Genomic DNA, 22,629 nt, shown 5'->3' on the forward strand with positions numbered 1-22,629 from the left:
GTCTCCCGTTTCCAATCGGATTTCATACACTGGGCTGTCATCAGCTTTCCTCCTTACGACCACATATACAGTGGTGGCCAAAAGTATTGGCACCCTTGCAATTCTGTCAGATAATACTCAGTTTCTTCCTGAAAATGATTGCAATCACAAATTCTTTGGTATTATCATCTTCATTTAATTTGCTTGCAAGGAAAAAACACAAAAGAGAATGAAGCTAAAATCAAATCATTGATCATTTCACACAAAACTCCAAAAATGGGCCAGACAAAAGTATTGGCACCCTCAGCCTAATACTTGGTTGCACAACCTTTAGCCAAAATAACTGCGAACAACCGCTTCCGGTAACCATCAATGAGTTTCTTACAATGCTCTGCTGGAATTGTAGACCATTCTTCTTTGGCAAACTGCTCCAGGTCCCTGATATTTGAAGGGTGCCTTTTTCAAACTGCCATTTTGAGATCTCTCCACAGGTGTTCTATGGGATTCAGGTCTGGACTCATTGCTGGCCACCTTAGAAGTCTCCAGTGCTTTCTCTCAAACCATTTTATAGTGCTTTTGGAAGTGTGTTTTAAGGTCATTGTCCTGCTGGAAGACCCATGACCTCTGAGGGAGACCCAGCTTTCTCACACTGGGCCCTACATTATGCTGCAAAATTTGTTGGTAGTCTTCAGACTTCATAATGCCATGCACACGGTCAAGCAGTCCAGTGCCAGAGGCAGCAAAGCAACCCCAAACATCAGGGAACCTCCGCCATGTTTGACTGTAGGGACCGTGTTCTTTTCTTTGAATGCCTCTTTTTTTTCTTGTACATTCTATGTTGATGCTTTTTGCCAAAAAGCTCTACTTTTGTCTCATCTTACCAGAAAACATTCTTCCAAAACGTTTTAGGCTTTCTCAGGTAAGTTTTGGCAAACTACAGCCTGGCTTTTTTATGTCTCGGGGTAAGAAGTGGGGTCTTCCTAGGTATGCTACCAGACAGTCCCTTTTCATTCAGACGCCGACGGATAGTACGGGTTGACACTGTTGTACCCTTGGACTGCAGGGCAGCTTGAACTTGTTTGGATGTTAGTCGAGGTTCTTTATCCACCATCCGCACAATCTTGCGTTGAAATCTCTCGTCAATTTTTCTTTTCCGTCCACATCTAGGGAGGTTAGCCACAGTGCCATGGGCTTTAAACATCTTGATGACACTGCGCACGGAAGACACAGGAACATTCAGGTCTTTGGAGATGGACTTGTAGCCTTGAGATTGCTCATGCTTCCTCACAATTTTGTTTCTCAAGTCCTCAGACAGTTCTTTGGTCTTCTTTCTTTTCTCCAAGCTCAATGTGGTACTCACAAGGACACAGGACAGAGGTTGAGTCAACTTTAATCCATGTTAACTGGCTGCAAGTGTGATTTAGTTATTGCCAACACCTGTTAGGTGCCACAGGTAAGTTACAGGTGCTGTTAATTACACGAATTAGAGAAGCATCACATGATTTTTCAAACAGTGCCAATACTTTTGTCCAGCCCCTTTTTTAGGTTTGGTGTGGAATTGTATCCAATTTGGCTTTAGGACAATTCTTTTTGTGTTTTTTCATTGAAGACAAATTAAATGAAGATAATAATACCAAAGAATTTGTGATTGCAATCATTTTCAGGAAGAAAATGAGTATTATCTGACAGAATTGCAGGGGTGCCAATACTTTTGGCCACCACTGTACCTCGTCTTCCCAGTATGAACAAAGTTTTCCTGGACCGCCTTTCTCACGTACGTTCTTGACTAGCACCCGGCATCACGGTGCCAATTCTGCTCCGTAATATTTTCGATCATAGTACTCCTTACTCTTGCTCTGTCCTTGCGTAACCACTTTGGATGCTATGTTGTATGCCTCTGCGATCCGTTCCTTCCATTTCTGAACGTACTCCGGATACATTCTGTAAGTCTCTGACACCGGAGTATCGAACATGATTTCGATTGGCAGTCTTGGCGATTGTCCATACAATAGGAAAAAGGGTGAGTAACCCGTCGCATCACTCTTTGTACAGTTATAGGCATGTACCACTTTTTATAGAGAACTCTTCCAGTCTTTCTTCTCGTCAGCTGTTAAAGTGCGCAACATCTACAATAATGTCTGGTTAAAACGTTTCACTTGTCCATTACCCTCTGGGTGATAGGGTGTTGTGTGGGATCTCTGAATTCTAAAGTAATTTCCTAGCTTGGCAAAGAGCTGGTTTTCAAATTCTCTTCCTTGGTCGTGGTGTAAACTCGTAGGGAACCCAAACTTCAAAGCAAAATCATTGAAGATCTTCTCTGCCGCTGTCCGACCCGATTTATTGGTGGTGGCATATGCTTGAGCTAATCGAGTAAAATGGTCCATCACCATCAAGATGTATTCGTAACCACCCTTGCACGTCTTGAGATGTAGAAAGTCTATTGAGACCATGTCAAACGGATACGTAGTTTGGATGTTGCCCATAGGTGCCCGGGTTGATGTGTTGGGACGTTTATCTTTCAGACACCCACACTCCCTGGTCACGTACCTCTCAATATCTCTCTGCATGTACGGACAGAAGAAACTTTCATGGATCAAATTTGTTGTCCTTTCCACTCCCAGGTGTCCCATGTTTTCATGGAGTTCTTTGAAGACCAACCTACAGAATACTCTGGGTAGTACCAACTGCCGGTTTTTTCCTCCTTTACAATACAGGATACCTTCTTCACTGAGGTAGAGCTTTGTACATTCTTTAATTAAAACAGATACTGCTGGTGACTCATTGTCTCTCTCCCGTTTACTTGGAAACTGATTTTGGTCCACATAAAGTAGTATTCTACCATTTATCTGATCTTCCCATTGTGCTCTATGGATTTTCCCTTTTGGTAGTTGTTGAATAGACCGGGGGTAATCTTGTTCTCTCGCTTTTATGGTGGTTTCCACCGTCAACGGACACCACGGTGGTGTGTCTTTCTCCTGATAAGCTTATACTGCTTGGGTGGTGCTCTCAATTGCTTCCAGACTGACTTCCTCCGAGCATTCTTGCATGAACTCCTCAGGCTCTAGTGGCATTCTTGACAATCCGTCAGCATCTGCATTGCATTTTCCTGGCCTGTACTTGATGCTGAAATTGAAGTCAGCTAGTTCAGCAACCCATCTCTGACCCATTGCATTCAGTTTGGCTGTAGTAAGGACATAGGTCAAAGGGTTGTTGTCAGTGGATACCTCAAACTCTTTGCTGTAGTAAAGATAATCTCTAAAACATTCACAGATAGCCCATTTCAATGCCAGGAGCTCCAATTTTCTAGAATGTAGATGGTAATTCTTCTCGGCGGCTGTCAACGTTCTAGAACCGTAACCGATGACACTCATTTCTCCATCTTCATGCTGATACAGGGCAGCTCCCAGTCCAACTTGAGAAGCGTCACAATGAAGATCAAATGGTAAATTGAAATCAGGATATCCCAAGATGGGTGGTTTTACCAGGTAGTCTACTAGTTCTTTCAATACCTCCTGGTGGTCTGCTGTCCAGAGAATGGGCTCTTGGGACGAAACGGCGTTGTTTATTTTAAGCGCGGTCTTACTCGCGTTCTTCTTTTTCTCCGTGGGTGTTGTTGTCTCTGTCGTCGCCCCCAAGAGGAGGTATAGTGGGGCGGCAATCCTGGAGAAATTCCGAACGTATGTACGATAGTAGGAAAGGAATCCTAATATCTGCCTCAACTCCCCGACGGTAGAGGGCTGCTTGTCTTTTAAGGCCAGTACCGGAGCGATTTCTGCTGGATCCATGGTATATCCTTCTCCGGACACAATTTTCCCTAGAAATCGGACTTGTCTTTTGAACAGTTCACACTTCTTTGGGGTCAACTTAACTCCATGTTCTTGATACCATTGTAATACGGTCCTCACATGTTCAACGTGCTCCCGGAAGGTTTTGCTGTGTACCACATTGTCATCCAAGTACAGCTGGCAGATATCGTCCCTCAATCCTTCTAAACATGTCTCCATGCTCCTCTGGAATTCTGCTGGAGCTGAACTGAGCCCAAACGGTATGCGGATCCACTCATGTAATCATGGTGTGATGAATGCTGTCAAGGGTCTACTGGACTCTTCGACAAACCATTGGTGGTATGCCTTACCCTGATCAAGGACAGAGAACCAGCTGCTTCCTGATAGGCTATCCAGCATATCTTGGATCTTTGGTATCGGGTGTCGATCAGGTACTGACTTTCGGTTTAGTTCCCGGTAATCACAACAGAGTCTCAACATACCGTCCTTCTTCCTAACACAGACAATAGGAGAGGAATAAGATGACTTCGACTTTTGGACCCAACCTCTGTTGATGAGATCTTGTAAATACTCTTTCACTTCACAGTGTAATGGTTTTGGCATAGGTATGTAACTTCTGGTTACTGGGGCCGTGTCTTTCAAATTGATTTTCAACTGCAACAATGGGATACAGCCTATATCAGAGTCATCTTTGGAGAACGCATGACACTCTTCTCTCAGCATCTGTTTTTCTACCGCTAGATCTTCAGCACACAAGTGTTCCAGGGCTACTGGGGGATCCCAGGACTCCGAGGTCGGTCGTGCAATTTCTTCCCCTGGGCAACTCCTGTTCCTTTGTAGGGAGACTGAATTCACTGTAGACCCCTGGGCAGGTCTCACACTGGCTAGATATACTGTTTTAACGGTTTCGATGTGACCTAACACAGTCTTTGGATCCAGTCTAATTTCATGTCTCGTAATATTCATCACCGGTATTGTCACTCGAGCAAACCCACCAGTATGAATCGTAAGCACAGTCTCACCTTGAACTAGGCCTTCCGGAAGTTTTGAGGAGTCTTTTGGCACGAACAGTCTTTTCTGTACTTTTCTTCACGGTTCTACCCAGACTCCACACCTCTCCCCCACCATTTGGTTTGCAGGAATGATGGGTGGGCACCAGTCTACCTTGACTTCTTTTAGGTCCATTGTATTCTGTGCTTTTTTTACTCTATGAATCACATTTTCCGCCACGGCATTGGGTATGGCAAGCGATTTTGCAATTGCATCCACCACCAGTGTCCCTGACTTGTGTTTTGTGATGACCTCACTGATTACATTATAACCCAGGATAGGATCCTCTGCCATGTTCTGATCACCGGTCATGAGAAAAGGTACCAAGAGCTCAATGGTGTTGCTGTTCTTCATGGCCCTGAGTTGGAAAGTCACTTCCACCCATCCTATGAAAGGGATTTCGGTCTGGTTGACGGCTTTGCCGTGGAGTTCCACTGGTCCTAAGAGTTCTTTTAGTGACCGAAGGCAAGTGTGTGGCAGGTAGCGCCTTCTCCACTCTTCATTTAAAAGGCTCGCTTGGGCTCCTGTGTTCCACAGTGCTTTTACCAGGAGTCCATCTAGCTGGAATTGTATAAAGCACCTTTCACCGATTAGGCTGATGAGGCTATCTTTACTGACTGAGGAATCCTCCTCCCAGGAGTACATCTTTTGACCTCCGCACTGGGCATTAAGTAACTAATGCCTTTGTCTCCCTTGCAGCTGTTGTAGACGGGAACACACTTCGGGATAGTACTGACGCAGCCGTTTTACCTCATGCGCCGTTCTGGGGTTTGGTGAGATTTGAAATTGCTTCTGGGGCCTCCTCCGTGTCACAGTTACCAGTCGCCCCGCACTGGCAACCTCCGGTCTTTTAACTCAAAGGACCATGACCATTGGCACTCCTTGGCATAATGTCCTTCCTCACCACATCTTAGACAGTGGACACATACCATACTCTGATTTGATGAACGGCACGCTTCACAAGCTGGGTATCTTCTGTTTTGGAACCCACTCCTGGGCCTGAGGGATACAGGTTCTGGCCTTGAACGAATCAACTTTTTCACCTCAATCATCTCGGCTCGCAGTTCTCCTATTACTTCCTCCCAGTCAGCGCTGGCAGGCCTCTCTTTTGTTGGTGATTTAAGCTTCCCTCTCGGAGGTGGCACTGGAGGGTCTCTATGATGATCTTCGGACTGGCCACCGGGGGTCTCCAACTTCAGCTGACTGATTTTGGTGATTTTAGAAGCAGAGCCTTTCTTTAACTTCTGTTCGCTCTCTCCAATCTGTCCCAGAATCTTGAATTCTTTCCTTATGGTGATTTGTGGTGTTAGAGAGGACCGTCTCCCTGATTTATCTAACCCGAGCAGGTTAAAGGTCCTGTCTGAGTCTATCACCTGTTCAGAAGTTTTGGTCAATTCCTGCAGGGCTGTTGTTAGGGCTTTAAATTGTTCTTTCAATTCCTGTAGTTCAGTCTGTGGACGGAGATTCCTGATTTTGGTAATTGGTGCCGCCCCTCCATCCTCCAACTTCAACCTGGTTTGAAACTGTGATAGTTCCTGGAGGAATGTCCCCATGACGTCTTCAGCTTCTTTCTCCCCCAGCTCATCCATTTTTGCATTAATGGCAGCTAACAGTTGCCTGCATTAATGGCAGCTAACAGTGCTTTGGAAATCTGTTCTACTGACATCCTTATATGTTCTGCTACTGTTCTCAATTCTTCACAGGTTATTAACCGAAGAAGCAGCTCACTAATTCTGTCCATTTGTATTTCCACATCCATTGCTGCTAGTGAGTTTTTCTCTAGGGCTGGTTCCCTTCAACTGGTCTAGCAGAGTTGAGTTGAGGTGCTGTTCTGTGTTTTTCCAGACACTTTTCCTCTTCTCCCTCTACATGCTAATTCCCGCTCAGGATTCTCCGTACGCGCTACCAATGTTACACGTATGCCGCTAGGTTCAGATAGGAGCGAGACAGGTTACATGAATTCTTTGGAATCCTGGGGGAACCGTTACTCAAGGTGACCATAGACCATGTGCTTAGCTTCACTCCTGACTTGAATTCTTTTCACTTTTAGGGGTGCTTCTTTGAGATACAGAAAACACACACTACCTGTCTCTTCGGCTCCAGCCAGACAGTAAACAACTTCCCCACCATCCCCCTGGGGCTCTGCTAAAACACTCCCCTTCTCCTGTGACTGTGTTAACCCCTCTAGTTGCTGGATGCTTTTAAAGCACCAGCACTACTTCTGCATGTCACACTCTGCAAAAGCACTACTTCTGCATGTCACAATACTTCTCTGATTGTAGAGATCCTCCTTTTTTTTCTCTATCTTGCCCAGACTGCCATAACAATTTTTCTAACGACTGCAGATATATTTTTTGCCTTGCTCTTCTTCAACCATACCCAGCTTATGTTGAAATACAAATGATCCAACATAAAATCCATAAATAAGTGTAGTTTTGAATGCTTAGTGAAGTGACTAGAAAAAACATGACTCTCCTCCCTTTAACTTCTTTCCAACAGGCATTCCTACATATAAATAATCACTCCTTTCCCTTCTGCCCCCTCCAGCATACACAACCATGTAATGAACCTCTCTTACCATAATCAGTCATCTCTAATATACAGTTCCATATCCAAAACCATCCCTTTTTCCATATTCAAATCCATTCCTTTTGTTCCCCCAAATATAGAGTTCCATGGAAAATAAATGCATCAATACACTCCCTGAAACCCATTCAACAAATTCAGTGAAGTCCCTTGTAAAAAAAATCACTTCCCTTTCTTAACATGTAGTCATGTGTAGAAAAATAACTTCCTTCAGTCCCATCTATTCAGTCTCTAAGGTTCCAATGGTTAAAGGCATTTTGCGCCGTTGCCGTAATTGTACATATGTACCATAATGGACAAACAGCACACTAGTCTCAGGATTGTGTCGCTGATACAGAGCACAGACGGACTTGTGTAGATAAAAGCATATGAGGAAGGTTTCTGCTAGACAAATTCATCAGATTAAGAGAGCAGCTGCTAAAATACCATTGCAAAGCAGCAAGGTATTTGAAGCTGCTGGTGCCTCTGGAGTCCCGTGAACCTCAAGGTGTAGGATCCACCAGAGGCTTGCAGTTGTGCATCAACATACTATTCAACCACCTTTTTACATTGCTCACAAGCTGAAACGGTTGCAGGTGACCCAAACGTATATGAAGACTAATTTTTTGAAAAAGTCTTGTTTACTGATGAGCAACACTGAATGGTCCAGATGGATGAAGCAGTGGATGGCCACCATGTCCCAACAAGGCTGCGATGTCAACAAGGAGGTGGAGGCGTCATATTTTGGGCTGAAATCATAGGGAGAAATCTGGTAGGACCCTTTAGGGTCCCTCAATGTGTGAAAATGACCTCAGAGAAGTATATAGAGTTTCTGACGGACCACTTTCTTCCATGGTACAAGAAGAAGAACCGTGCCATCCGTAGCAAAATCATCTTCATGCATAACACTGCACAATTTCATTCTGCAAAGAATATCTCTGGGTCATTGGCTACTATGGGCATAAAAGGAGTGAAACTCATGATGTGGTCACCATCCTCCCCTGACCTCAACCCTATTGAGAACATGTAGGAGTATCTTTAAGCAAAAGATCTATAAGGCTGGGAGGCAGTTCACATCCAAACAGCAGCTCTGGGAGGCTATTCTGACGACCTGCAAAGAAATTCAAGCAGAAACTATCCAAACACTCACAAGTTCTATGGTTGCAAGAATTGTGAAGGTGATATCAAAGAAGGGATCCTATGTTATCACGTAACTTAGTAAGTTAAGATTTTTTTTGTGACCTCTTAATGCTGAAAATTCAACAAATGGCCATTTTCAGTTCTTTACAACCTATAAAATGTTTGGAAACTTTGTTGTACATAATAGCGTATATACTCGTGTATAAGCCGACTTTTTCAGCACATTTTTTTATGCTGAAAAAGCCCCCCTCTGCTTACACTCGAGTTTATACTTACATTCCGGCTGTGGAAGGTGATGGGTTGCGGCGGTGCATGAGCGGTGCACAGGCAGTAGCTGGCTGCTGCAGCTACCACGTGTGCCTGCTGCTACAGGGAATGAATATTCACTCTTCTCCATGCCCATGGGAGTGGAGAGCAGTGAATATTCATTTTCTTTAATATTGCGCAATGTCAGCCACAGCCGCCGGCTTCCTGCTGCAGCTCAGCGATCCTATGTGCCCGCTATTAGAGAGTATGAATATTCACTCTTCTCCACTCTCATTAGCCAGGAAGCTGGCGGATGCGATTGACAGTGCACGCTATTAAAGAAAATGAATATTCACTCCTCTCCACACCCATAGTCCCAACATGGAGAGGAGTGAATATCCCCACAGCTCACCTCAGTGTCTGAGGGAGCATGGCAGGGACATCATGCGCTGCTCAGATCCTGAGATCAGCTGCTGGCAGAACAGGATGCAGCGCTGTAGCAGAGGGAAGGAAGGTGAGTAGAAGTGTTTATTTTTTTCATGTGTGCAGTGATGGGGGGCCATGTACACCAGGATTGGGGATGAGGGGGCCATGTTTACCAGGATTGATGATGAGGGGGCCATGTATACCAGGAATGGTGATAAGGGGGCCATGCATACCAGGATTGGGGATGAGGAGTGAAATTCATACCAGGATTAGGATGAGGGGGCCATGCATACCAGGATTGGGTATGAGAGGGCCATGCATACCAGGATTGGGATGAGGCGGCCATGCATACCAGGATTGGGATGAGGGGGGAAATCATACCAGGATTGGGGATGAGGGGGCTATGCATACCAGGATTGGGGTGAGGCGGCCATGCATACCAGGATTGGGATGAGGGGGGAAATCATACCAGGATTGGGGATGAGGGGGCTATGCATACCAGGATTGGGATGAGGCGGCCATGCATACCAGGATTGGGATGAGGGGGGAAATCATACCAGGATTGGGGATGAGGGGGCCATGCATACCAGGATTGGGAATGAGGGGGCCTTGCATACCAGGATTGGGGATGAGGGGGCCATGCATACCAGGATTGGGATGAGGGGGCAATGCATACCATGAGTGGGGATGAGGGCCATGCATACCATGATTGGTGATGGGGGGCCATACATACCAGGATTGGGGATGAGGAGTGAAATGCATACCAGGATTAGGATGAGGGGGCCGTGCATACCAGGATTGGGTATGAGGGGGCCATGCATACCAGGATTGGGATGAGGCGGCCATGCATACCAGGATTGGGATGAGGGGGGGAAATCATACCAGGATTGGGGATGAGGGGGCCATTGGGGATGAGGGGGCCATGCATACCAGGATTGGGAATGAGGGGGGCATGCATACCAGGATTGGGATGAGGGGGCCATGCATACCAGGATTTGTGATGAGGGGGCTATGCATATCAGGATTGGTGATGAGGGGGCCATGCATACCAGGATTGATGATGAGGGGGCCATGCATACCAGGATTGGGGATGAGGGGACCATGCATACCAGGATGGGGATGAGGGGGCCATGCATACCAGGATTGGTGATGAGTGGGCAATGCTTAACAGGATGGGGAAATTTACCAGTAGCTGCTGCATTTGCCACCCTAGGCTTATATTGAAGTCAATAAGTTTTTCCAATTTTTTTGTGGTAAAATTAAGTGCCTCGGCTTATATTCGAGTATATACGGTAATTTGGAAGAATGGGTTTTGACATTTTAAATTATGAAAACAATACTGTTATCATTAGGAGGTTTGTCCAATAATATTTAATTTATACTCTAACAGTTAATGATTTGAACATTATACTGACTTATTTGCATCAGTCATCTAGGAAAATCAGAGAAAAATAGCATTTGCATAATAATTTGGAATGTGGTGTAGTTATGACCTATGGTGTATAGGACTATGCAAGAGTCAGACTATTAGCTGTATTGGGGTGAAAGATTGAAGTGGTGAAGTGGGGGCCAAAATATTTGAAAGTCTGGGGGACCAGCCATGGGTCAGTGTGGCACTGCCTCCATTGTTCTGTTATATGAACCTCATACAAAAAGCATAGAACTGCTTTAATAAATCACCTGGTCATATTTGTTGAAGTTGTGCAATGTTTTGTCAATTTTTGTGGCTTGCTTGAGTTTGATTTTTTTGCTGCTTCAATATTATATATAAGTGATTCCGCATTATTCTGTGTTCAGTCAGAAGTTTTAGATTAGCGTCACTACATGTTCACAAATGAACATGGCTTGTCAATGTGGAAATCCCTCACTCCATACTACTTAGATCAAGAGGTGGTAGAAGAGAGCTACTGAGCCGTGTGTAATCATCTCTTGTTTTACTCTGCTTTGTATTAGGTTTCAGAACTTTTCAATGTGGTAGCACTTAAAGTGAGAATGGTAAATCTGTTTGATCTACGGAGAAATACTTTACTATTGTATCTAAGATTTTTCTGAAATTGGAAACATCTGTTTAATGTAATTTGTAACATTATCAATTTAAAAGAAGAAGACAATGAAGAAGCAATTAGAGCCGCCAATTAACCTGTGGTTGGGGAGCTTAACTGGGTCTAAGTACAGCTCTTGTAATCTACAGAATGCCTTCTAAGGCTGCTACAGATTCCTTTATAATGACTGCATTGGGAATAATTTAAAGAATGGTTTAATCCACAGGATTTTAGTATGCTAGTAAGGTATTATGGTCACAGAAGCAGCATCTGAGCTTAACCTATACACCAGACTTTCTATGGTTTTGGATGTACCCAAGTGGGGGCAGCTGAAATTCTGAGTACTACTTGGTGCTATCAAGCCAATTTACCTTGGTCAGAGTGTTTAGATCTTGGGCTAGGGCCGCAATCTAAACCTTTGCCTCTGGTGAAATAAAGCCTTGCCGTGGCTTTCAGCAAAATTATCCCAAGCAGTTGTTCAGAATTTACTGAATAGTTGCAGTAGAGTTATCCTTTACTCTGGAGCTATAATACACATTTTTTAATCATCCTGTTATCATTGGGAATTTGTGGTCACAGTTTTACTTTCTAGCTTACATAGAACTGAATATATGCAATTTAAAATAATTGTGTGATTTCTATATATATAACAGTGCTGCATTTGTCATTGAACTGTGCATTTTAATAGCACACTGAGACATCTCAGTAGGTATACATGCATTCCGATGAGAAACCACCGATACCAAGACGATGATTTGTCCTAAATGATTGTTAAAAGTCACGGATACACAGCTCATCTCAATAGTTCCGTAGTATAATAATAAAACAAGTTGGGTCACCAAGCTTGCAGTATGGAGTGCGCAGGTCTTCAGTGTTGTCACCACCTTACCTGCCCTTGCTTCAGTGCCAGTCATTTTGCCAGACACCACCATTTTAGTTCCAGCTGTGATTCTTACAGAGACAAGCATGATTTAAACCTCTGAGGACCAATAAGGCACTTTGGCTGACTAACCAATTGCAAGAGCTAGTCAGCAGACAGGATTGATTATCATAGGTCAGTGGGATTGGTGGCCAATAGATGGTACCCTATGTTTGACGTGTTCTGTCTCTTGTACCAGCTATTGTATAATTTTTGGATACTACCCTGATGCGCTTTTGTATTCAGACCTGGGTGACATCCTAACTATCCTCTCATTTAATCCCTGGATGCCCTCACTGGTTTAATCCTTGGACTGCATGACACCTCTCTGCCTTTGATTCTGATTGACCTCTTGGACTCTGATCTAACTATACCTAACTATGCGTTTGGATCCAATTTTGTCCTTGTCCCTGACTCCCTGTTTCTGACCCAGCTAGTTTTGGTGTTACTCTCAGCTTGTGGTCAGTAACCACTGGTGACCACTGGTCAGAAACTAGTCGCAGATACAACCTAGGGAACCCTGCATTGTAGTCCAGATCCCTGTAAATTTAAAAGGTCAAAACCAGGGAGCATCTTGACTTTGCAAAGTGGAGAGGCTAGCACCAAGCCTGGCTATGGAGTCCAGCTTTGATGAATAAAACCATACTTATAACAATTTAAAATAAAAACAGGTTAGGACATCTCAAAGTGTTTAATGGTTAATTGCTAGTACAGTAGTACAGCCAATATTAATGTGTTTAGCATACTGTATTTTTTACCATATTATTTTATGTGATACATTTAATGAACATAGAATACGATTCTATGTGTAAAATCCCTTATCCAACTAATACAGATCACAAAGTAACACATAACCCACAAATACAACTGTTGTGGGAAATTCCTGGAAATTGGATGTCTGTAATATTAAGAATGTACTCCTTATTACACACAAGTAAGCTGGGACATTCCAAGTGTAATTCCCAAGGAAACTAATGTCGTAACTCTGAAGGAGCATGATCTTTTTAGTGCCAAGTTAGACTCAGCCACATCTATAAGGATGAGTAAGCTACAAAGCCAGATGTGAAAGTTTACATCTCGGGAGAATGAGTAAAGTAAACCTGGGTTATGCAGTTCTTTAAATTTCAATCTCTATTACTCTATGGAAAAAATAGATCTTGCCATTATTTTATATATCTAGCTATGTAAAATAGTCATCTTATTACCAGCATGCCATAAATGTTCAGCATAGCCCTTAAATAAATATGTATAGCCAAAGATACAAATGCTTACTGCACTTGATTGGAAGCTGGTATATAATGTACAATTTGATGACATAAATTAATATTATTGTGAATCCACTTGAAAACGTCCATGGAATCCTTTTTCTATCAATAGATATTAAAGAAGCCCTACTATTAATTTTTTTCCCCCCTAGACATGTGTATATGTGTATGTACTGTAGTGTGAGTGTGTCAATATTCTCACCTTCTCGAGGATCCAGCACCCTTCTGCTCCTCTTCTCAGTGACGTCACTGCTCTTCCGACTCTCCAGGTCATGCTGCCCTTTGCATGACCCGGAAGCGTCAGAACGAGGCTCCATAGACTTACAGTCATGGCCAAAAGTATTGAGAATGAGACAAATAGTAATTTTTCCAAAGTTTACTGCTTCATTTTTTGTAATGGCAATTTGCATTCCTGATTGTCAAAGAGTGATCAGGTTAACAGCAATTACTGTTCTTTCAAAGTCAATATTTGCCCAGAAAATGAACTTTAACCCCCAAAACACATTTCAACATCATTGCAGTCCTGCCTTAAAAGGAGCAGCTAACATCGTTTTAGTGATTGATCCATTAACACAGGTGTGGGTGTTGATGAGGACAGGGCTGGCGATCAATCAGTCATGATTAAGTAAGAATGACATCACTGGACACTTTAAAAGGAGGCTGGTTCTTGGTATCATTGTTTCTCTTCAGTTAACCATGGTTATCTCTAAAGAAACACGTGCAGCCATCATTGCACTGCACAAAAATGGCCTAACAGGGAAGATTATCGCAGCTACAAAGATTGCACCTCAGTCAACAATCTATCGCATCATCAAGAACTTCAAGGAGAGAGCTTCCAATGTTGTCAAAAAGGCTCCAGGGCTCCCAAGAAAGACCAGCAAGCGCCAGGACCGTATCTTAAAACTGTTTCAGCTGTGGGATCGGACTACCAGCAGTGCCGAGCTTGCTCAGGAACGGCAGCAGGCTGGTGTGAGTGCTTCTGCACGCACTGTGAGGCAGAGACTCTTTGAGCAAGGGCTGGTTTCAAGGAGGGCAGCAAAGAAGCCACTTCTCTCCAGAAAAAACATCAGGGACCGACTGATATTCTGCAAAAGGTACAGGGAGTGGACTGCTGAGGACTGGGGCAAAGTCATTTTCTCTGATGTATGCCCTTTTCGATTGTTTGGGACATCTGGAAAACAGCTTATTCGGAGAAGAAGAGGTGAGCACTACCACCAGTCTTGTCTCATGCCAACTGTAAAGCATCCTGAAATCATTCATATGTGGGGTTGCTTCTCAGCCAAGGGAATCGGCTCACTCACAGTCTTGCCTAAAAACACAGCCATGAATAAAGAATGGTACCAGAATGTCCTCCAAGAGCAACTTCTCCCAACCGTCCAAGAGCAGTTTGGCGCCCAACAATGCCTTTTCCAGCATGATGGAGCACCTTGCCATAAAGCAAAGGTGATAAGTAAATGGCTCATGGAACAAAACATAGAGATTTTGGGTCCATGGCCTGGAAACTCCCCAGATCTTAATCCCATTGAGAACTTGTGGTCAATCATCAAGAGACGGGTGGACAAACAAAAACCAACAAATTCTGGCAAAAATGCAAGCATTGATTATGCAAGAATGGACTGGTATCAGTCAGGATTTGGTCCAAAAGTTGATTGAGAGCATGCCAGGGAGAATTACAGAGGTCTTGAAGAAGAAGGGGCAACACTGCAAATATTGACTTGCTGCATTAACTCATTCTAACTGTCAATATAACCTATTGGTACTCATAATATGATTGCAATTATATTTCTGTATGTGATATAAACATCAGACAAACACTAATAAAAACCAAAGGCCAGCAGATCATGTGAAAATATAATTTTGGTGTCATTCTCAAAACTTTTGGCCATGACTGTACATTGTAAAAGAGACTTCCGGCTCATGCATAGAGTGATCTGGAGAGTGGGAAGAGCAGTCACTCAGAAGAGGAGTGGAACGGCGCTAAATCCTGGAGAAGATGGCAGTAGGTGACTATATTACCTTACTCTGCAACGCTAAGTAAGGAGGTAAGTCGTTTCTCGATACCAGGACCCTGCCAATGTGAACTCCTCTCTAAGAGACCAAAGTCTGCTTGTGTGTGGGAAAGCAAGATCCTGCTTCAATTAAAACCACCTGTGGCTTAGAGGCAGAGTGGTCAATCAGAAAGCCTATACATATAAACAAAAAAGACTGACCGTCACTTCCAAAACAAGAAATAGGTGTGTACAGGTGCTTACTAGGAGCAGCTAACTCCATATACAACTAACAAATAAAGTAGCACTCTGCAACGCTAAGTATGCGAACATGAAATATATGAAATTTGAATAGCATTACTGCTGTAGAAAATAGAAATAAATGAGAAATCTTAGCGCATAAATTGGCCAATTCATGTGTACCTGGTAGAAGCGATAAGGCATTTCTCATTACCAGGACCCTATCAATGTGAATACCTCTCTAAGAGACCAAAGTCTGCATGTGTGTGGGAAGGCAAGATCCTGCTGCAATTAAAACCGCCTGTGGCATAGCGGAGTGCTCAGTCAGAGGGACCGGCACATCCAAAACAAGAAATAGATGTGTACAGGTACTTACTAGGAGCAGCTACCTACGTTATTTCTATTTTCTACAGCAGTAATGCTATTCAAATTTCATATATTTCATGTGCTACTTTACTTGTTAGTTGTATATGGAGGTAGCTGCTCCTAGTAAGCACCTGTACACACCTATTTCTTGTTTTGGATGTGCCGGTCAGTTTTTTTGGTTTATATTACCATACTGACACTACAGTACAAACACATATACAAATATTTAGGGGAAATCAGTTCATCTGAGTGCTTCTTTAAGAAAACTGATATTCTATATCTGTATATGCCTTCACCTTGCCGGCAGTGTAAAGAGCGACGCCTTTGGTCTTTACATAGTGTGATCACAGTAATGAAAGAATCTGACGTTTATATTGCCTGCAATTTTTCAGTATAACGTAATTGTAGTTTCTGGGCTTCTGGTCATATGACACAAACTTACACTGTTCTTCTCTATGTTCCTTATGTCTGAATGTAAAGTTTTATGTTCTATCATTAAAATTGCCTAAATGTAATATTTACTCCCATTTTTTAGCTACCCTGTTCTCCAGTACTCACTCCAGCCGAAGTGGTACAGCAGCTGGAAATGTTCCTCAGTCACAGCCTCTCTCTTCTAGTCATCCTTCTCCAGGAAGCAACATGCAGTCCAGTCCACACAATGCTCCATCCCAGCTACCTCCATTAACACCAATGGAATCGGGCAATGAGAGGTAAGAGTTGCACTATATTTACAATTATGTAGAATTTTTGCTCCAGTTGTGTTCGGGGACATTGTCAAAAGGCAAATTTAGCTAATTCATTGGATACAATTTTATTGCAATGAGAATGTAAATGTGGGATAGAATCTGAATTTATGCTCAATAACAGAACTAAAGGCAGGGATGAATCGGACACACGACACACCCCATCGGAGACCGATGACCCTATCGATTTTAAGATACATAGAGGGCATTAATACAGATTTTGCAGTGGTGCCCAGAAGTTTCCTGTCATCATATTCTCAGTTCTATTTTTTTATGATATATTCTTTTTTTTTTTTTATAGCAGTGAGGTTGAGGAGAAACTGAATAAAAAGAGTTTATAGTAGAAAATCACATTTAAGGAATAATCTTCTTTTTTTTTTCTCCATGACGGCTTGGCTTGCAGTAAGAAACTACCATAATATGTCAAAGTGAAATATGTGATTAGGTTATAAAAAGCCAAGTAAATTAATCTTATATAAAAGAAGTGAGATTGTGCTTGAAAGTGGTCATTTCCTTTTCGGGCTGAAGCACCAAGAAGTATTGGCTGCTGGAGGATGTAGCTGAATGCCAGAATGTTTCCAATGAATCACATACAAGTTTTCTTAGTTTTCTTCATGTTGTACTGTGGCTTCAGCTAGCGCTAAGTGTTGAAGTGCCAAATGGAGGAGATTTATAAGGAGCTGTCTAGAACAGTTTATCTTTTAATTGTGAAAACAACGGCCATTCCTGGATCTGGAACTAAATTACATCTATAAAAATCTGTAATCCAGAGCAACTTTGTTTCTGGTTATGTATATGTTATGTTATGTTTGGTTAAGCTATAAAACTATGACTTATTTTCAGGCCTTTATTGATAAAACAGTACGAATACTCCTTGTTTTGGAAAGATGGATTCTCACATTCATGGATAGCAAAAAGTAATTAGGAAATGCTAGTTATTGGGTAGTTCTAGAAAGGCATTGAAAAAATATCAGTGTCGCTAAAATGGTTATAGAAGTAATATGAGATTAATGGAATTCATTAGCTAATGTATAAGGGTTGGGTACAATAGGTCCAATTTCCCTTCTTCTACTCACACACTGATAGTCAAATGATAAAATACCGGCTGTTTGCCACCACCACTAGGGGGCGTAGAGGATGGGTTTAGCTAAGGAGTTGCACGCATTAAACTCCCCCTTGCGGTCACTGCAGGCCACCATAACATTTTAGTTAAATCTAGGAGATTTGGAAAGGTAGTTGTTGATCCACTATATATACAGTGCTGGCCAAAAGTATTGGCACCCCTGCAATTCTGTCAGATAATACTCAGTTTCTTCCTGAAAATGATTGCAATCACAAATTCTTTGGTATTATTATCTTAATTTAATTTGCTTGCAAGGAAAAAACACAAAAGAGAATGAAGCAAAAATCAAATCATTGATCATTTCACACAAAACTCCAAAAATGGGCCAGACAAAAGTATTGGCACCCTCAGCTTAATACTTGCTTGCACAACCTTTAGCCAAAATAACTGCGAACAACCGCTTCCGGTAACCATCAATGAGTTTCTTACAATGCTCTGCTGGAATTGTAGACCATTCTTCTTTGGCAAACTGCTCCAGGTCCCTGATATTTGAAGGGTGCCTTCTCCAAACTGCCATTTTGAGATCTCTCCACAGGTGTTCTATGGGATTCAGGTCTGGACTCATTGCTGGCCACCTTAGAAGTCTCCAGTGCTTTCTCTCAAACCATTTTATAGTGCTTTTGGAAGTGTGTTTTGGGTCATTGTCCTGCTGGAAGACCCATGACCTCTGAGGGAGACCCAGCTTTCTCACACTGGGCCCTACATTATGCTGCAAAATTTGTTGGTAGTCTTCAGACTTCATAATGCCATGCACACGGTCAAGCAGTCCAGTGCCAGAGGCAGCAAAGCAACCCCAAAACATCAGGGAACCTCCGCCATGTTTGACTGTAGGGACCGTGTTCTTTTCTTTGAATGCCTCTTTTTTTTTTCCTGTACACTCTATGTTGATGCTTTTTCCCAAAAAACTCTACTTTTGTCTTATCTGACCAGAGAACATTCTTCCAAAACGTTTTAGGCTTTCTCAGGTAAGTTTTGGCAAACTCCAGCCTGGCTTTTTTATGTCTCGGGGTAAGAAGTGGGGTCTTCCTGGGTATCCTACCATACAATCCCTTTTCATTCAGACGCCGACGGATAGTACGGGTTGACACTGTTGTACCCTCGGACTGCAGGGCAGCTTGAACTTGTTTGGATGTTAGTCGAGGTTCTTTATCCACCATCCGCACAAGCTTGCGTTGAAATCTCTCGTCAATTTTTCTTTTCCGTCCACATCTAGGGAGGTTAGCCACAGTGCCATGGGCTTTAAACTTCTTGATGACACTGCGCACGGAAGACACAGGAACATTCAGATCTTTGGAGATGGACTTGTAGCCTTGAGATTGCTCATGCTTCCTCACAATTTGGTTTCTCAAGTCCTCAGACAGTTCTTTGGTCTTCTTTCTTTTCACCATGCTCAATGTGGTACACACAAGGACACAGGACAGAGGTTGAGTCAACTTTAATCCATGTTAACTGGCTGCAAGTGTGATTTAGTTATTGCCAACACCTGTTAGGTGCCACAGGTAAGTTACAGGTGCTGTTAATTACACGAATTAGAGAAGCATCACATGATTTTTCAAACAGTGCCAATACTTTTGTCCACCCCCTTTTTTAGGTTTGGTGTGGAATTATATCCAATTTGGCTTTAGGACAATTCTTTTTGTGTTTTTTCATTGAAGACAAATTAAATGAAGATAATAATACCAAAGAATTTGTGATTGCAATCATTTTCAGGAAGAAACTGAGTATTATCTGACAGAATTGCAGCACTATATATATATATATATATATATATATATATATATATATATATATATATATATATGTATATATTATGTAATCATTTAGTGCATGATTTTGGACATAAAAATAAAATGTTCATCGGTTGTGGTATTTACATGTTTAATCTTCTGTTTTTAAAAAATTTCGATGGGAAGCAATGTCAAATCATGTAGCATCACAATCACATGCATTTCGATTTTCTATAAGAAATGTTAGTCACTTGGAGTCGTAGAGATGTCAATACAGTAAGCTGTGTAAGATGCGTATGGCAATATCGTGCACCCATATTGTCAGTGACACTACAGGAACATCTGTACTGTTACTGAGCATCTGTAAGACTTCTGTGGATCTTTACATGTGATGCTTGAGATTGATACTATGTATTTCCAGGAAACTGAGCTTGATTTGTGTCAGAATGTTAACAAAGTCTTCTTTTACTTCAGATACACAGCGCTGAAATGTTGATGCTGTATAATAAATTACCGTATCTTGTTCCGATTTGCATCTGAGCCATATGCAATGGTTTTCAGGGGTCTCTACGTGCCTATAGTAAGCATAAGGCTTGAATATCTTCTTCAATAGATTAACAAATAGGCTCTTTTAACCTGCATGATTGTTTTAATCATATATCCATCAAGCCACTGATACTTATATATAGCGCCATAGCATGGACAAAGAAAAGAAAGCAGTGAAACACCAACTCTTTTGAGCAGCATTTTCCCAATAAGGGCCTTTCATAAAATATAAAAAGTATATATTTGCCTTCTTCTGTTTGTCTGAAATTAAGAACTAAAAAAAAGACATGTATACGTATTTAAACATACTATATTGTACTGTTTTATTCTGTTGTGCGCCCGCAAGTTCCTAAAATGCTCTTGGCTCGCTGTATTATAGGCGTTATCCACTTTAGGTTTCTTTAATAAATGTGTTGGGAAAACGATTTGTGGTACTAACTAATACATAAGTATTACAGGTTCAGTGGCATTCTCCATTGTGAAATGCCACCCACTTGTTAGTGAACTTTTCCTCACAGGCTGGACACCACACTGTGTACTGATGAAGGGACTTGTAACCAGACCTGTCCATGGCCTTTGTCAATAGAATAACAGCTTTTCCAAGTGCTGTGTCTTTCAGTTGGATGAGGCTGATGCACAGGACTGGGCACACACTCCTCCATCAACTGCAACATGGTGGCTCAGTGGTTAGCACTGTATCCTTGCAACACTGGGGTCCTGTGTTCAAATCTCATCAAGGACAACATCTGCAAGGAGTTTGTATGTTCTCCCCATGTTTGTGTGGGTTTCCTCCCACATTCCAAAGACATACTGATAGGGAATTTAGATTGTGAGCACCAATGGGGACAGTGCTGATAATGTCTGTTAAGCACTGTAGAATAAATGGCGCTATATAAGTGAGTAAAATAAACTGCCATTTTGCAAACAGGAGAATTGTGCAGTCTGTAAATAAGGCTGCAGCAACAAGGAGCGGCTCTTTATAAGGCCGGTTTCACACTTCCATATATTTCCAGTACCGGAGATGTCCCGTGTGCCTGTGTTTTTTACGTGTTGCATCCTTGTGCGTCCCGTGTGCCGCATCAGGATCACACATACCAGCGCCTGGGAATCAGCGCTACAGTTAGCGCTGTTCCCAAGCGCCAGGTGCTGAACGCTGTCCTCATCATGGTTCCCTGCCAGAACTGCGATCAGCATCAGCAGGGGCAATGATGAGGGCAGTAGTAGTCTGCTCCCGCAGTGTCCCTGTGTAAAAATAAGAATAAAATAATAAAATCCATATACTCACCTGTCCAAAGAAGTCCCCCGCTGTAATCATCTGACTGCTGACACAGAGGAGCCGAGGAGAATGAGCCGCTCCAGCAAGCTGCTCCGGAGCTCAGCTCAGGAGCGGTGTCATGTCACTCACAGAGCGCAGCTCCGAAGTGGCACATTCTCCCCGGCGTCAGCGATCAGAACATTACAGCGGGGGACATTTTCGGACAGATGAGTATATGGATTTTATTATTTTAATCTTATTTTTACACAGGGACACTGCGGGAGCAGACTACTGCTACCTTCATCATTGCCCCTGCTGGTGCTGATCGCAGCACCGACAGGGGACCATGATGAGGGCAGCTTTCAGCACTCGGCGCTTGGGAACAGCGCTAACTGTAGCGCTGATTCCCAGGAGCCGGTACGTGTGATCCTGATGTGGCACTACTACACTCATCATTGTCCCTGCTGGTGCTGCTCACAGCGCCGGCAGGGAACTATGATGAGGGCAGTGTTCAGTACCCGGTGCTTGGGACCAGCGCTAACTGTACACTGATTCCCAATCGCCGGTACGTGTCACACGGATGACACACAGATGTCATCCGTGTGAAGCATTTTGCGGACCGTGCATCCGTAAAAAAACGGACATGTCAGCGTGTGGACCACACGGACACACGGTCCGTGGAAACACACTGACATGTGCACAGACTCATTGATTTTAATGGGTTTTCGTGTGTCAGTGTCTCCGGTACATGTGGAAATTGTCACAACACGTACTGGAAATACTGACAGGGAGGACATCCTGTAACACTTAGATTTTAGCACTTGCCACAAAATCATGTCCACAAAACATTTGTTAGGATAAGGATAAAGCAGTTACTACAGAGCAGAGGGGAGATCTAGCTGTGCACTACTGGACAACAGCTGCTTAATCAATTCAGGCCCCAATGACAATAAAAACACTGTATACTCACCTTCCACAGCAGCGCTGTTCCAGTGATGTCGGCACTACTTTTCCTGGCCGGTGAGGTGATGTGCACATCCTGGTCCCATCTCAACATATCAGGAAATCTCAGAAAATGTCCGCTCAGTCAATAACTGACCACAGTGATAGTATAACTCTGCCAAGGATTGGCTGAGAAAACACTTTCCTGTATTTCCAAAGTCATAGAGTATGTGCACAGGGCATTATTTTTGAATCAGAAGATGGCAGGGTTTCCCCTGAAAC

At 42.9% G+C, this 22,629-nt stretch overlaps 1 protein-coding gene across 1 annotated transcript in view; it reads left to right on the plus strand.

The window, feature by feature from the left end:
• The window catches only part of GLIS3 (GLIS family zinc finger 3), a 517,803-nt gene that overhangs the window by 416,656 nt on the left and 78,518 nt on the right, over positions 1-22,629 (plus strand). The window contains exon 8 of the mRNA XM_073669184.1: positions 16,547-16,721. Within this exon, the coding sequence (XP_073525285.1) occupies positions 16,547-16,721 (175 nt within the window). The remainder of the gene's footprint in view (positions 1-16,546; positions 16,722-22,629) is intronic.

The sequence above is a fragment of the Phyllobates terribilis genome, unplaced genomic scaffold (assembly GCF_046119375.1).
Source record: "Phyllobates terribilis strain yellow unplaced genomic scaffold, ASM4611937v1 Scaffold_1__5_contigs__length_1240528914, whole genome shotgun sequence".
NCBI lineage: Eukaryota > Metazoa > Chordata > Amphibia > Anura > Dendrobatidae > Phyllobates > Phyllobates terribilis.